General features: G+C 40.4%; 1 protein-coding gene across 8 annotated transcripts in view; it reads left to right on the top strand.

Moving 5' to 3' along the window:
* LOC134401297 (protocadherin gamma-C5-like) overlaps positions 1–16,074 on the top strand; it is a 298,584-nt gene that overhangs the window by 79,528 nt on the left and 202,982 nt on the right. Inside the window, exon 1 of one of the 8 annotated variants that reach the window (XM_063130071.1) lies at positions 1,995–4,605. The exons of the other annotated variants lie outside the window; for them this stretch is intronic. Coding sequence (XP_062986141.1) covers positions 2,176–4,605 — 2,430 coding nt within the window. The 5' untranslated portion in view covers positions 1,995–2,175. Of the gene's footprint in view, positions 1–1,994; positions 4,606–16,074 lie in introns of those variants that run through there. 8 annotated transcript variants of the gene reach the window in all.

The following is a 16,074-nucleotide window of genomic DNA, read 5'->3' as shown; positions in this document are numbered from 1 at the left end:
ACAGTGCAAATCCAAGTCATTATTCTTGACACTAATAGCAATGCACCAGTTTTTAGTCAACCAAATCTATGAAGGGTCCACAGTCTATACAGTAAAAGCCGCTGATCTGGATGGCGAAGTCAATGGAGAGTTAAAATACTCTTTTGAAGAAATCACAAAGGAGAATTCCCAAATGTTTCTCCTTAATTCCACAAAAGGAGAAATGATCCTTTGGGGCAGCCTTGACTTTGAAGCATCATTATTATATGAATTTGAGTTGCAAGCCATGGATGGGGGAGGACTGAGTGACAGATCGAAAGCTGTGATCTCTGTTACTGACTTGAATGACAACGCACCTGCATTAGCAATGACTTTTGTAATCACTTGACAATTGGAATTGCTGTTTCCAGTTTAAATGTTCAAGACAGAGGCCGGCTTCGCATGGTCAGCAGAAACAATGCAGTTGTTTTCCTGGGGAATTATCTAGAGTATAATTTCTAGTCAAGTTGAAGCTGAAAGGGATTCTCCTATCTCTGTTAAGCTCACCTCACTACTTGTTGTCCTCTATTCCTTCTCATTTCTTTATGTTTCCAAAAAGAAAGAAAGAAAGAAACCTTTAGGTTGGATCCAGACTTGTCTCTCCACAAACAGAGATGCAGAGGAAGCTTCCTTCAGTTTTCGCCGATTCCCCTTCACCCCCAGTGTCAAACCTGATGCTGTTCCAGAGGGTCCCCTGATAGTTCAGTGCAGCCTTTCAGGGGCTGCAGGGGAAGGAGGAATTGATGAAAATTGCTAGCCCCTTTTCCTACAATATGAACAGAACTCCACTGAGTGCAAATCAGGACTTCATTCTGTGGCGCTGGTGGGCATTTGCGTGTGTTTGAATGTTCTCAAACAATCATTTAGTGAGTTTGGGGGGCAAAATATTTTTCAAGAAAGCTTTAAAATGAATAGAAGAAATAATAAATTTTAAAGTGACCCAAACAGAGTTCACTCATCAGTAGTCTTATTATGGTGATCTTTTCACTCAAAATTTAACAAACTAAATTCTCTGTTGGCAGTTAATTATTAAGTCATCATATTGAGAAACATATCTTTCAAAATATAGGTATTATTTTTTCAAACAGACAGCTGTCAAGACAAAGGCAGACAGTGCTCACACAGTCTCTAATATTGCACAAATCTGTAAGGACCCATTCATGGTGTCTCCCCCCAAACCAACCCCATCTTTTAAAAAAGGCTGTGAAAACATATTTCCTTACGTGGGTGGACTTCAAGGTCAGATCTACACCAAGCAGGATACAACACTTCAAAAATGGTTTGAAATGTAATGTGTCCTGGGCCTGAACAGTTGTCAAATCCATTATAAACCATTATAAGCAGTAGTGTAGATCCTGCCCAGGTCATAGCCCAGTGGACAGGTCATATGATTTGCAGGTAGAAGGTCCCAGGTTCAATTTCCAGACAAAGGGATGGGAGCAGGTCATGGGAAAGGCCTCTGCTAGAGCGTGGCTGCTAGCCAGGGCAGCATTGGGCCAGACAAACAGTTAGTCACTACTGGTATCAGGCAGCACCTTCTATTCCTATCCATTTGTGTATTTTGTTTAAATGCATTGCTTGAAAACAATTATCACTGTGTTGGTAAACTTACACTGATCAAAAGCTAGGGCTGTGCATTAAAAAAAAAAGAATATGTGTTAAAACATTTCTCCCCGTATAAATCAGGCTCCACCAGTCTTCACATTGAAAAGAATAACTTTTAATAGTATGAATACAATAGTTATACAGAGTCTACTCAGCAGTAAGCATTGAAATGCAGTTGGGTATTTATGGAAGAAAGCTATTTTTTAAAAAATAAATGAACCTATTACCTTTGAAATAAAATCCAGAATAGACTTATAAGAAATATGGTCAGCAGTTCAGCATGTGGACTCAGAGTGTCGCTGTTGGACAACAAGGGAGCAGCCACGGATTAGCAATTGAGGCTCTTGAAGCAATCTCCCCTCTATTACATTTCAGCAGATCAGTAAGGAGATGCAGCTGAACGTTTAATTTTGAAAAGCTAGTCCAGAAAGAAAAGCTCTAAATTTCCAAAGGACCTGCTAAAAAGAACTACATATTTCTAGCATCTTACTAGAAAGAACTGGGAGCCTTGAAAATCCAAGTGGAAGTGGAGGAAAGAAAAGAGGACAGGCAATGACAACGATGGAAGGAGGGCTCACATGGAGAACAAGAGAAGCCATCAGAAGGCAAGTGCTGTTTCTGTTCCTATTCTGGTCTCCATTCTGCTGGGTGGTGTCTGAGCAGGTCCACTATTCAGTTCCAGAGGAAACAGAGAAGGACTCCTTTGTGGGGAACCTTGCTAAGGATTTGGGACTGGATGTCAGAGAGCTGTCAAAACGCAAGCTTGGTATCTCTTCAGGAAAGCAATACTTTGCTTTGAATGAACAAAATGGCAACCTGTATGTGAAGGACAGGATAGACCGGGAAGAGATTTGTGGAAAATCATCTGCATGTGTCATAAAATTAGAAGTTGTAGCTCAAGATCCTTTGAATATTTTCCATGTAAATGTTTTTATCCAAGACATTAATGATAATGCCCCACATTTCCGGAGAGAAAATATTGTGCTCAAAATATGTGAGTCTAATTTGCCAGGAGCTCGATTTTTTCTTGGAAATGCTGAAGATGAGGACATTGGAATCAACTCCCTCCAAACTTATCATTTGAACCCAACTCCATATTTTGAGCTAGAAGTTCAAGAGAACAAAGATGGTAGCAAATATGCAGAATTAATATTGCAAGATCAACTGGACAGGGAAAAGAAACACACACACCATATGGTCCTTAAAGCAGTAGATGGAGGAGATCCTAAAAAAACTGGGACTATCAATATACAAATTATCATTACTGATACTAATGATAATCCACCTGTTTTCTCCCAGGCAACCTACAAGGTAAGCCTAAAGGAGAATGCACCAAGAGGAACTTCTGTGCTTCAAGTTAAAGCTTCTGACAGCGATGAAGGATCAAATGCTAAAATAATTTATGCTTTCAGTAACATCCCAGAAATGGCTGAACAGAAATTTCATCTGGACCCCAGAGATGGAACAATGACACTTATGGAAAGTATCGATTTTGAGGACAGAAGAAACTATGCGATGATAATACAGGCAAGTGATGGAGGTGGATTGGTGGCACATTGCAATGTGGAGATTGAGGTTCTTGATGAGAACGACAATGCTCCAGATGTGATCCTTACCTCTGTGTCCAGTCCAGTCCCAGAAGGTGCTGCTCCTGGAGGTGTGATTGCTCTCATCAAAGTTCATGATACAGATTCTGGAGAGAATGGGGAAGTCACTTGTCATCTGGGAGAACTGGTACCATTCCAGATAGTCTCATCTTCAGATAACTACTTCAAGCTGCTCATAGAAGGTCCGCTTGACAGAGAAAGGACCCCGGAGTATAATATTACAATCACAGCCATAGACAAAGGCACACCTCCTCTCTCCACACACAAAACCATCTCAATACAGATCTCAGATATCAATGATAATCCTCCCACCTTTGAAACATCTTCCTATACCGCCTACTTTCCAGAGAACAACCCATCTGGAGCTTCCATTTTCCACATCAAGGCCTCTGACCCAGATCTGGAACGCAATGCCCAAATCACTTACTCCATTCTCAAGAGCAACATTGAGGATCTGCCTCTGTCCTCCTATATCTCCATTAACTCTGAGACTGGAAGCCTCTATGCTCAGCGCTCCTTCGACTATGAGCAATTCAGGGAGTTTCAGATCCAAGTGAAGGCCCAAGATGGAGGCTCCCCACCCCTCAGTAGCAGCGCCACGGTGAGAGTGTGTGTGTTGGACAGGAATGATAACACTCCCCAGATCCTGTACCCATCCCAAGCAGCGGAGGGTTCATCTTTCTTTGAGATGGTGCCTCGGTCAGCTGAGCCAGGTTATCTCGTGACGAAGGTGGTGGCGGTGGATGCTGACTCTGGGCACAATGCTTGGCTCTCTTTCCACCTCCTGCAGGCCACCGAGCCCTCCCTCTTCACTATCGGCTCCCACACAGGAGAGGTCCAAACAGCCCGGGAGCTACTTGAGAGAGATGCTGTGAAGCAGAGGCTGGTCATCATGGTGAAGGATAGTGGACTTCCTCCTCTCTCAGCCACTGTTACTCTGAACTTGGTGTTTGCTGAGAACTTTCAGGAGGCTCTCCCAGAAATGAATTCCCAACCTGATGACACAGTGTCTCAGCCCGATGTACAGTTCTATTTGGTATTGGCATTGGCTCTGGTGTCCTTTCTGTTCCTAGTGACGGTGATATTGACCATCATGATGAAACTTCGAAGGTCAAAGAATCCCCCTTTCCTTCAGTGTTTTATTCCTGATCCCCATTCAAAGGCTGGTGCCATATTCCCACCAAATTATGAGGATGGGACCTTGCCGTATTCCTACCAGGTCTGTCTGTCCTCTGAATCGAGGAGGAATGAGTTGACTTTCCTGCAACCCAGTGTCCAGGTAGCAGAGAATATCCTTTGCAATGGCAAATCAGACATTTCTTTGATGTTCAGTGGCGGTAGCAATTTAGATCCTGATAAAGTCACTGAGGGCATGGTGAGTTCTTTTTCTTGACTATACAAGTTAAGATTGCATAGTTTATTTGATTGATTTTAATAGTTGCTGTTATACTTCAAGCCACCATGACTGATTGTCACATCTTTGGTTTCATATAATTCAAGTCAGCTATGGGAAAATATCTCTATTTATCTCTATCTATCTATCTATCTATCTATCTATCTATACGATTACTTCTACTCCATTTCCCCACCTCAAAAATAGAGGCACTCAATTTAGACTATGACATTGAGTTTCCTGGAATCCTCCTATTCTTGTTAATTAGTTTCCAGTATAATGTTTGAGTGGTAATTTATTTCTTATTTATTCAGGAGAATGAAAGATGAAAGGTCAACAAATACAAGAATGAATATTCCTATATTTCTTTAGAAATGCTTTACTTTTTTTTAGCCTCTGCTCTATATACGACACATACAGTTGCATCAATTCAATTCCAATATAAATAGTTACATTTTCTACTTAGCTATAGAAACATGTAACATGAATCATTTTTGTTGAGAATTCTAGAAGCAAGTTTTTGCAACACATAAATCTTGAATGGGGCAGAAAGCTTAAAACATAGGTTCTGTAAAATTATTCTGCTTGGCCAGGCTGATGCTCATCCAGCAGTGTCTGCAGATTTTCAGTACCTAGGAGGAGGAAAGAAGTTTAGGGTCTAATGGGGGTAAGGACCATTGAACTCAATCAGGTTTACTTCTATGTAGACACACAGGATTGAACAGTGCAATCCTATAATGTTCAATGGGGCTTACTCCCAGGTAATGATGTATAAAACAGCAACCTCAGTCACACCTTGGGCATGTTTGTAGAGTTTCAAGCTACTCCAAGATCCCCAAAGGACAAGACACATGTTATGATTTAATGTACCACATGATTTAATGTTGGTTTTTGTCCCCAATTTGTAAAGTGAATTGCCAATTAATAAATTGAGGGTGAGAAACATTGTGATTAATACAAAACAAGGAAGTAAATAAAACAATGAAGACATTTTCTAGCCATTTGAGACTGAAGTTCTAGCAAATGTAAATAAAAAGCAGCAGAGAAATTGCAGGCAGACTACGTACATAACAGTCTGAAACTATTTTTGAAACAGGAAAAATGGTCAATTATTCACCAACATTCCATCAAACTGGAGGAAGAATCTGACACACTTCCATATTAGACACATTTGTATAATTGTAAACTGATTCTGCTATGCAAGGCAGAATTCTAAAGCCAACAATCATTCAAATTCAGCCTGAGTCTTACCAATTCGATGCTATGAATTTACTCAAATCTTGTCCACTTTTGTATCATATGTATATCTGAAGTTGCTCTTGGTTCTCATCCATGATGTTCGTCAACTAATTGCTTGGTCACTTGTATTATCTCCTGAGTGTGTGTGTGTGTGTGTGTTTGTGTGTGTGTGTGGTATTAGCACTCCAGGGTTTGTTTGTTTTTAATTCACACTTGAGACTTCTGGTTAGCAGTTTGGAGGACCAGGATCTCTTCTCGATCCTCCCAGAATGCAGGACACAGAATAAAGGGCTCAAGTTACAGGAAGCCAGATGCCAGCTGGACATCAGGAAAAACTTCCTGACTGTTAGAGCAGTATGACAATGGAACCAGTTACCTAGGGAGGTTGTGGGCTCTCCCACCCTAGAGGCAATCAAGAGGCAGCTGGACAACCATCTGTCAGGTATGCTTTAAGGTGGATTCCTGCATTGAGCAGGGGGTTGGACTCGATGGCCTTATAGGCCCCTCCCACTCTACTATGCTATGATTCTATGAGTTTTAACCTCACAACAATCACTGTGAGTAGGTCATGGGTGGGAGAGTGCTGTTGCATTGTGTCCTGCTTGTAGGTCCCTGGTCAACAGCTGCTTGGCCACTGTGTAAACAGAGTGCTAGACTAGATGGACCCTTGGTCTGATCCAGTTTGGCTCTTCTTATGTTCTTATGAACTTCAAAGAAAATTTTCAGTAACATCAGATTTCGGCAAAATTTCAGTATTAGAAGTTTGGTTTTGGAATGTGATTTTGAAAGATATCTTAAGTTAAAAGAAAAGAAAAGAAAAGCTACAGTCCTGTGCACACTTTCCTGGAAGTAAGTTCCATTAAATTTAGTGGGAACTTATCTTAAGTTGTGTTCATGAAATATTTATTCATTTATTTAATTATTAAAATATCTATATTCCATCTCTCAATTAAATTAATTTTCCTGCCCCTTGCTGTTTGCTCTTTTGGAGGGCCAAGAGGGGATGTTTTGATGTCCTAATTGACCATGCTTGGAGAGCTTTTTAACTACAGAAACTTGCATGTACTTAGCACTTAATCTAAGTGCTCAGTATAGGGGTGGTTCAGTTATGTCTCCTGTGGTATACTGAGGTGGCCATAATTGGCTACAACATGCAGTCACTTGATGGATGATGGAAGAATCTGAAGTGCTTCATTGAGCAACCAAGCATTGAAAGGAAGCTTACTCAAGCCAATCTCCATACTCACCAATGTGAAGGATCTGGGGAGGGAAGCCACACTTGGGCCTAATTGATCTTAGAGCTTGGGACTGAGGATGCCAATAGGAACATCCTCAGCTCCAAAAGGGGACCAGCAGAGAAGAACAAATAATCAGCATTAGGGCTGAACTAACTTCTGGCATGGATAGGGTTGCCTGAAGGAGGCACGCAGCTGAAGGTGGATGCTCCTAGATTTCACCTTAGAGGAAATACCTCCTGATTGGGGCAGGTGGGCAGGTTCAGTTTAGACAGTGCTCTTCTATTGTTTCAATACAGTTGTAGCCCTTTCTTTAAATCTCCATTTAGTGTTTTACATCTTTTCTAGTTGGGCTGGGACAATTCTTAGTGTCTTGAAAATGCTAATGAATATCATGTGTCAGGGAGGAACTATTCATCCACTTTCTTTGAAAATAAATAGAACACTTAGGTTGGAAGCTAATACATTTAGGGAACTGGGGTAACAATGGGAATTGAAGGAAGATTTCCAGAGAAATCTGGGGGTTTGGAGAAAACGGAACAGATGCAAATTGGAGAAAGGGTATATTCCAGGGGAATCCTATATGAGTCTACCTGAACACTGTAGTCTGCTTTTGAGGCCCTTCTCCAAGTATCCCCCTCTACAGAAATTAGGTGGGTAGTGACAGAGGTAGTGACACCCCACCTTTGGAATAACCTCCCAGGAACTTTTCTACATGAGGCTATTATTTTCCTATATCTACTTTCAATTTCATCAGAGAATTGAGATCTGAGGACTTCACAAAGAGCATGCCCTTTCCTGCTTTTCCACCACATAACCTGTAGGTTACTGTGTAGTATAGCGGAATAATGCAAATATGTAAGTGAAAAAAAGCATTTTCTTTCAATTTTGCAAATAAATACTGAATTTTCCCTACTCTGAAAATATTGCCAAAAGTGGTCTTTAGACACAAAGCAAAACTGAAGGATTATGACATCATCTAAAGAACCTGTAAACAACCATGAGTAAGGAATGATGAGTGCACAGTAAATTCCTCATGTAGAAAATCTCAAGATCTGTGAGATGCCTGTCTAAGCTATTAGATTTTAGGTTCCAAGTTAAGAACTTTTAACTTTATCAATCTTTTCATTGAACTGCTTATAGCTTTAATTGATCTACTTTAATTGATCTACCATTTTATTAAATTTGTCTACTCATTTTTTGTGGCATTGTTATTTGTGTTTTAAAATAATATTAGTTGAAGATGCTTTGGAGACATCATGTTGAAGAGTGCTTTTGGATTGAATCAGTTAAAAGGAAAAGGACATTTTTAGATAGGATTGCAGTCTCCTTGAAATGTCAGATTCATAGCATGGGGATACTGCTAGACCTGCCCTTGCTCTTAGATGCCCAGATGATGGATGTGGCCCAGGGGTGCTTTTCACCAGCTACACCTCTTACTGGAAGATGGAGACTTAAGCACTGTCATACATGCCTTCTCATCCTCCAGCATTTCACAGATGGGAATAGTGGGTGGGGCTGACAGAGTATGATTTAATTAACCCTGTGATTCTTCCAGTTAACAGAATCACAGGGTTAATTACATCAAAATCTGTCAGTTGGTGATGCCCGCATTCTCCACCAATTGACAGAGTTAGATTTAATTAAGTGTTTCTGGTAACTGGGAGAATCACAGGGCTACAGGTGGAGTCTTAAGTGGATAGGCTACAGCTAGATCCTGCTAGGCCAGCAGGGTGGTATGGCACACAAAGGCAGGGCTTCCTAATCCAGACTTAAAGATGCCAGAAGCAGAGAGTATGGATTAAAAGTGTATGCAAGAAGATGGTCCCAAAGAAGATGGTCCCAAAGGACACACTAAATGACAAGTCAAATACATATAATACACATTTATGCAGTACATTGCATATATACTAGAGGACATTACCCCCATTTTACACCTGTGAAACATTAAAGCACACCATTACAAGAACATACTAGCCAATAATCAGTCAGTAAATCCATGACACAGAACTCTTGAGCAGAAATAGCAGTTAAGCAATAATAATAAAAATCTCAGTATATGCAGTACTTTTTCATCATGACCTTGAAATTGCTCCCCATTCTCCACAAACCTCCAAATTAATTTGTGTCAAGATCTCACCAGGAGTTTGTTTTCAAATACCAAGTTTGTGTTCTGGAATGTTGAAAGACAAGTACCGCTGAGCATTTGCAGAGTGCCCTAATTCCCCAGAGCAGATTAGGACATTCACAGAGGGCTGCTGGAGGCAGGAGAAATCCATTCTGCCAGCAGTTTTCCTTGGACAGAACCAATAGAAGTATGTATGTGCCTATCATCATCATCATCATCATCATCATCATCATCATCGTCACATAAAAATGTAGGGATTCCTATGGCTACATATCTTACCTCTCTAAAAATATACTGCATATATGGGATGGGAAATACCAGCATTTTTTGAATATATTTATATATGTATCATGTGCTTGTATTTACTAAAGATATTCTAACTAGGAATTGAATTTTTATTATAATAACAATGCTGAAGTTATTAATGATCCAGATGGGCAGTCTTGAAAAGATAATACTGAAGGACGGAAATTATTTTAATTACAAACAAAGCTATACAATTCTCTGTAAACAGTCCACTTTCAAAAGAACTAAAACAAACTGCTTTTAAAATCTGTTTACAATAAGAAGTCAGTAGTTTAAAAGTATACAACCAAGCTAATGGGTTTCAATCTCTGTGTAAATCAAGTAACTGACAAAATTCTAATTTATTTCTAGTACTGTGCCAAAAATTACTTTTACATTTTTCCCAACCAATTTCATTCAATTTGATTGAAAAGAAATTGATTTCAAAAAGAAATTAAAAGAAGAAGTAATTTTGGAGAAATTCTCATGGGTTTGATTCAAAGCTTTTGTGCTCACCTTACTTATGAGGTAATTGAGGAGTATGTGTGAGTGTCCTGTCTTTCATTATACAATCATCTCTCTTGCAGCCTGTAGCCTTCTTGGCTTTCCTCATTTCAATGAAAACTTAGAGGGAAAACGTCATGAAGTAATTCCATCCATAATTCCATCAGATCTGAAAGCAGAAGGATCCTGGGAGACTGCACAGCAATGAGAGATGTGTATCAGGAAACACACACAAATACACACAAACACACACATAGACAGCTCAGAGTGATTAGGTAAGGTCAAAAATGCCTGCAAAAGAGATTCAAAAGAAATTATAAAATGCCCTGAGAGTGAGGCAAAAAATTAGAAGTTTTCTTCATGAGGTAAGAAAACTTGCAAGAAATTAGAGGTCAGGTTTGCACAGTAGTAGCTCCACCTTTTCTCTGGAACTGGTCACAACACCCTCACACCTGCTGCAGGGCTTTCATGGAAGGAGCGGTATTATCAGCACCTGTATTACAGACAAGATGTATCCACAATCACTCCTCAGAAATTTAATGTTCAGAAGATCCTGGAAAAATTCTGCACCCTGAAGAATGGCAACTAGTGTTGAGCCCAAACTTCTCAGAAGACATTTTTCTAGGAAAAGTCCTGAGATTTTTCCTTTTTTACCCCAACCCCCAAGAAATAAAAGGCTACTTTGCAGAATTTTCTCCAAATTTCCTTCCCCATTTTTGGTGGGCATCACCTTCCTTCCCTTCCCAGAATGAGGCATTGTGGTGGATGCAAAATGGGGCCAGGCTGCCAACACAGTTGATGCTATTGCCACTTACAGTGGCAGCACCAAAGAAAAAAATTCCTTAGGGAAAAAGAAAGAAGCTGTGGCAGAATCCTTGCCAATGGTGAGCCCTACCTATAAGAAATTGTTAAAGAATTTCTCATCCCCCTGGAGACATTCAGTAACCACCACCCCCATTTCTCTACCTATAAATAGCGCGGTGATTATTTCAATGGATCAACTCTGCACAACACACACACACACACAAACACACCAACCATTCAAATACACAAACTGTCACATTAGATGTTGCTGTTCACCAATACATCAGAGAACCATACAAGAAGGATCCAGCCTACCAACCTGGCTGCTCAGTGAAAAGATGAGAGTCAGATTTTCACTGAAAGTGGGCTGATCAAGCTTTGTCAGCCTGTGTGACAACACTGGCTAAAAGGAAGGGGTAAGACCCAAATGAGAAGTGCCTCTATATGTGTGATAATGAAACAATTATTTTAGCTGGGGTCTTGTAAAAACCAAGCTTTGTTCAGTTTTCTGCTGATAGCTGCTTGGGAGGCAGTTGCTGGGAAGATCCACTATTCCAATCCTGAAGAAGAAATGCACAAAGGTTTCTCAGTGGGAAACATTGCAAAAGACCTGGGGCTGCATATAAAGGATGTCTCTGACCAAGGTATACACATCCTTTCTGTTCATAATGGAATTCAGTATCTGGATCTCAATAGTGGACGTCTATGTACCAGAGAACACATAAACAGGGAAAGGATTTGCAGTGCTTGATAAATTTTTAGATTATAATGAACAGTAAAATGATACATCACGGAGTTAAAGTAGAAATTAGAAATATAAATAATAACCCTATTTTGTACCAGATGAACAGAAATTGAAAATCAATGAGGCATCTACATTGGGACCGCAGTTTCCTCTTCCTGAAGCTTATAATCCAAATCTGGACATAAACTCAGTGCAGATGTACCAACTCACAGGCGTAGCCATTTTTTCTCTGGATGTTCAAATGAGAGAAAATGGTGTTAGACATCCTGACCTGGTGTTGGAAAAATCCCTGGACAGAGATGAGAGATAAGTTTATAACTCAATCCTTACAGATACTGCTGGAGATGATCCAGTCTGATTTGGCACTATGCAAGTGCAAGTAATTGTTCAAGATGAAAACAATAATGCACTGGTTTTTAGCCACATGTGTATGAAGTCAAAGATGATATCCCAAAAGGATCTGCATTGTGTATAGTAGGTGCCATTGATCTAGTTGAAGGAATTAATGAAGAGGTAAAATATTCCTTCTGAAAAATTGAGAAGACAGTTTCCCAGATGTTCCCCCACTGCTCAGCTCCAATGTCTCAGTGACTTTCTTCATCCTGGACCAGAATGACAATGCTCCCGAAATCTTGTACCCCTCCCCTCCCACCGATGGCTCCACTGGGATAGAGCTGGCCCCTCGCTCCTCCGAGCCAGGTTACCTGGTCACTAAGGTGGTGGCAGTGGATGCGGATGCTGGCCAGAATGCCTGGCTCTCCTACCAGCTGACCAAGGCCACTGAGCCAGAGCTCTTCACCATGGGACTCCACACTGGAGAGATCAGGACAGAGATTCTGGAAAAAGACACCCTTAAGCAAACTCTTGTAGTGTTAGTGAAGGACCCAGCTGCTTGACTTGGGTAGTGTAAATTTCATCATGATCCCCCATAGTAACAATAATGTGTATCTAGTCCGTCTCCAAATGAGTAATGTTTCATACCAAGTAATTTATAATAACAAACAAATATTGCATAATCTTTAGTCCTTATGAATTTGTTTCAAGTAAATATGGAAATGGGGGAGAGATGACGTTATTGATTTCAATATCTTATTTCTGAGTTGAGATAATGCCCTACAATTTAATTTATTTATATGTCTTTTTAGAGCTCTTGATAGTGAATTCATGCTGTGACTCTTTTGTCCCTCTGAAATCCGTGAGCCCAATGTGGAACCCATTTAATGGAACTTGAGCAAAATAATAGCCAGACTGAAATACTTAACTGGCTTAACTGAATTGTGAATTACATTCAGTGTGAATCTACCAGATCTCAAGCAAGTGCTGCACAGAGAGAATGATTTTTTAAAAAAATGTACCAATAACTATACATATAATATAGTTACATTCACTAGAAGGACAGCCGGCTCGAGTCGACTCAGCCTTCCATCCTCCCAAGGTCGGTAAATGAGCACCCAGTTAGCTGGGAGAAAGGTAATAATGGCTGGGGAAGGCAACGGCAAACCACCCCGCTATAAGTCCTGCCAAGAAAACGTCAGCGAAAGCTGGCATCCCTCCAAGAGTCAGTAATGACTCAGTGCTTGCATGAGAGGTTCCTTTCCTTTCCTTTCCTTTCCTTTCCTTTCCTTCTGTCAAAGCATATTTTAAGTCAAAACCCTGGGAGTGCTGGGAAGCCTTGGTATTTGCTTCTACATAATGTTTTTCAGAATGGGATGCTGGGGCATATTTCAAAGTATCTTCTGCAAATAGTAAATTCCACTGAAATCAATAGACCATATGTGAGTATTTAGAAAGTGGGTGTTGAGGATCAGCATTTTTAATTACTTAGCTTCAAGCAACATTTAATGGAACTTGAAATCACCAAAAAAGGGGAAATGCATCGCCACAAAAAGATGAAATCGATATGCAGAAAAATTGGCATATGCTGATTTATTTGTATGGATAAAAACTTGTTTTATTGTTTGTTTATTTATTGCATTTATATCTCACCTTTTTTCCTCCAAGGAACCCAGGGTGGTGGACATAATCCTCCTCCTCTCCATTTTATCCTCACAACAACCACCCTGTGAGGTAGGTTGGGCTGAGAGTCTGTGACTGGCCCAAAGTCACCCAGTGGGTTTCCATGGACGAGTGGTAACTAGAACCTGGATCTCTTGACTCCCTATGCAACACTCTAGTCACTACACCACTAGAAATAATTATTATAATTTAATACATCTCACCATTGCAAGGAAAGCTGTGACCAAGTGACCTATTCACTGTGCTGTCCAGATACTAACTATTGATGGGGAAGTTTATGGCCTCCGCTCTCCCTTCTTATTGTCCTTTATTTTTAAACTGGAATTGGACCAGAGGACAGCTATTCCAATATGGGATGTCTCCTGTGCAGTAGGACACAAAGCCATAACACCATTGACTCTGGAGCATTAGAGGGGAGGGGTTTGAGGCAGGAGAGGCAACTGATGCAAGTGATGTGATGCACTGATCAGAGGAGGCAGGGGGTTGAAAAAAGGTGCTGGAGCATAGGCTAAGGAAGAAGTTATATGAAGAGGAGATGCCAGAGGAGAAAGGGTGAGGCTAGGAGGAAGACTCACACACTTGAAGATGAGACAGGTGCTGTTTGGGAAAAGGAGTGCCAGAGGCCTTGTGAGGCAGGACACTTTTCAGCCTAGGGTCAAGTTTGGCAAAGAGGAAGGGAGAACTACTTGAACTACACGCATTACAAGACAAATCTTTGGTTGCAGGTCTTCTGTGATGAAATCCACTCTGCAAAGTTAATCTCCCCCCCCCCCCATTACTTTAATTTAATAAGAAACACAGTAGCTGGATGGACAGACTTTTGTCATGTATATTTCTGTACTTCTTACACCACTAACAACAAATATGTCTTATGATGCTATCACCAGCACACTTTACCACTGCTTAAGTTGTTATGTATTGGGGGGTTGTTATATATCCAGGCAATGGCAGGAGGTAGTGCATGATTTGGCAAAATCTTCTTGGGATTAGGAGATAGGGCTGTTGGATGCATTAACACGCAAATACACACACAAACACACACACTTTTTCCTCCAGATGTTGAACACTGGCTGAGGGAGGGAATCAGGCATGTCTGCCTGAGAAAGCAATAGTCCTACAGACTAAACTCTCTGTTCCCCAGTAACATGAATAAATCAAAAAGTTATTTTTACAGGGGAAGGAGAGCAGAGGAGACACAGGGCTGCTGTTTTATGTGGGAGCCATGAATCTCCCGACATGCATAGCTTTGCCCTAAAAGTAACGATACTAACAGTGCTGTTGAGCATAGAAATCTTAAATCTTTCACAAGGTGCTTGTTTGTCTTTTAGCCCCTCCACTACGCAAAATATTTGAGTACATGACAATATCTGCCCATACAATGAGAGAGCTCAAATTGGGACTATTTAGGAGTCCAATGCTGTGGGCAAGAGGATCTTCAGTAAATAAAAAAAGATTTGTTATATACTTATAGAGATGACAGGGGAAAGTGAATTGCATTATATATATATTGGATATAAAAAGCAAATATGCATATGAAAAATAGTATATAAAAGATTAAACATTTGGTTTTGTAGTCATTGCCAACATGCATCAAGGTATTATTTCTAGCACCAGGAAAATGTGGTTGGGAGGCATTACACAGACAATTTTAGCATGAGCTAAATATAGACAAATGTGTTGTAGAGTGAATATGAGCAAGAAATTCATGCTTTACCCATTTCACCATACTTTTCCTTGATATCTACACTTCCATTTGATCTAGTGCAACATTTAATGAAATTGTACCATCTCTACATTTTGTTGTGAAAAAATATTCAATCTTGTAACATTTGCTTGTTCTTATCATACCATCAAATATGCCATGACCTGCCCAAAACCAAATGGCACCTAGTCAGGGATTGTCTTTGGCACCTTCAGTTTTTGAGCAACATTTTATGACTTTGATTACACAATTTGCATGCGTCGTTTTAGGTTGTCCTATAAGACAATAAATTGCAAGCATGGAATTGATTGCAGTCACAGCAATTTGTATACATGCTATAAGGTGAATTTTCCTGTTAATAACGCCCCCTCACTGGAATGTTGACACAATATTGGCTGTGAGCAGTTACCAGCTTTACAAGTGAAGAACTGTTTGTTCTATTTGTTTCAGCTATTGAGTGGATAGTTGAGGAGATAGCCTTGACGGGCATCCCAAGCCTAGAACCCACCTGGGTTGTTTTCCATAAATCCAGACCTAAAATCCACATATCCTCGTGTCTCTATTTCAAATGGAATGAAAGGACTTCTCTTGCAGTTCTCTAGCTAAACCTCATAGTGTCACTGTTGGACAGCCTAGCTGAAGTTCTACAGATACTTCCTAGACAGGGATACCCCAGTGCTGAGCAGCAAAGCAAAAGAACAGACAACAAAGGCAGAGCAGCATGGTTGAGAAGACCAAAACACTCCTGGTTTGAAAGAATTAAAGAAAAAAGAGTTTGTTTCTTCTTACATTA

Source organism: Elgaria multicarinata, chromosome 7 (assembly GCF_023053635.1).
Source record: "Elgaria multicarinata webbii isolate HBS135686 ecotype San Diego chromosome 7, rElgMul1.1.pri, whole genome shotgun sequence".
Lineage (NCBI taxonomy): Eukaryota > Metazoa > Chordata > Lepidosauria > Squamata > Anguidae > Elgaria > Elgaria multicarinata.
The sequence above is the reverse complement of the archived record's forward strand: the minus strand, read 5'-3'. Positions and strand labels throughout refer to the sequence as shown.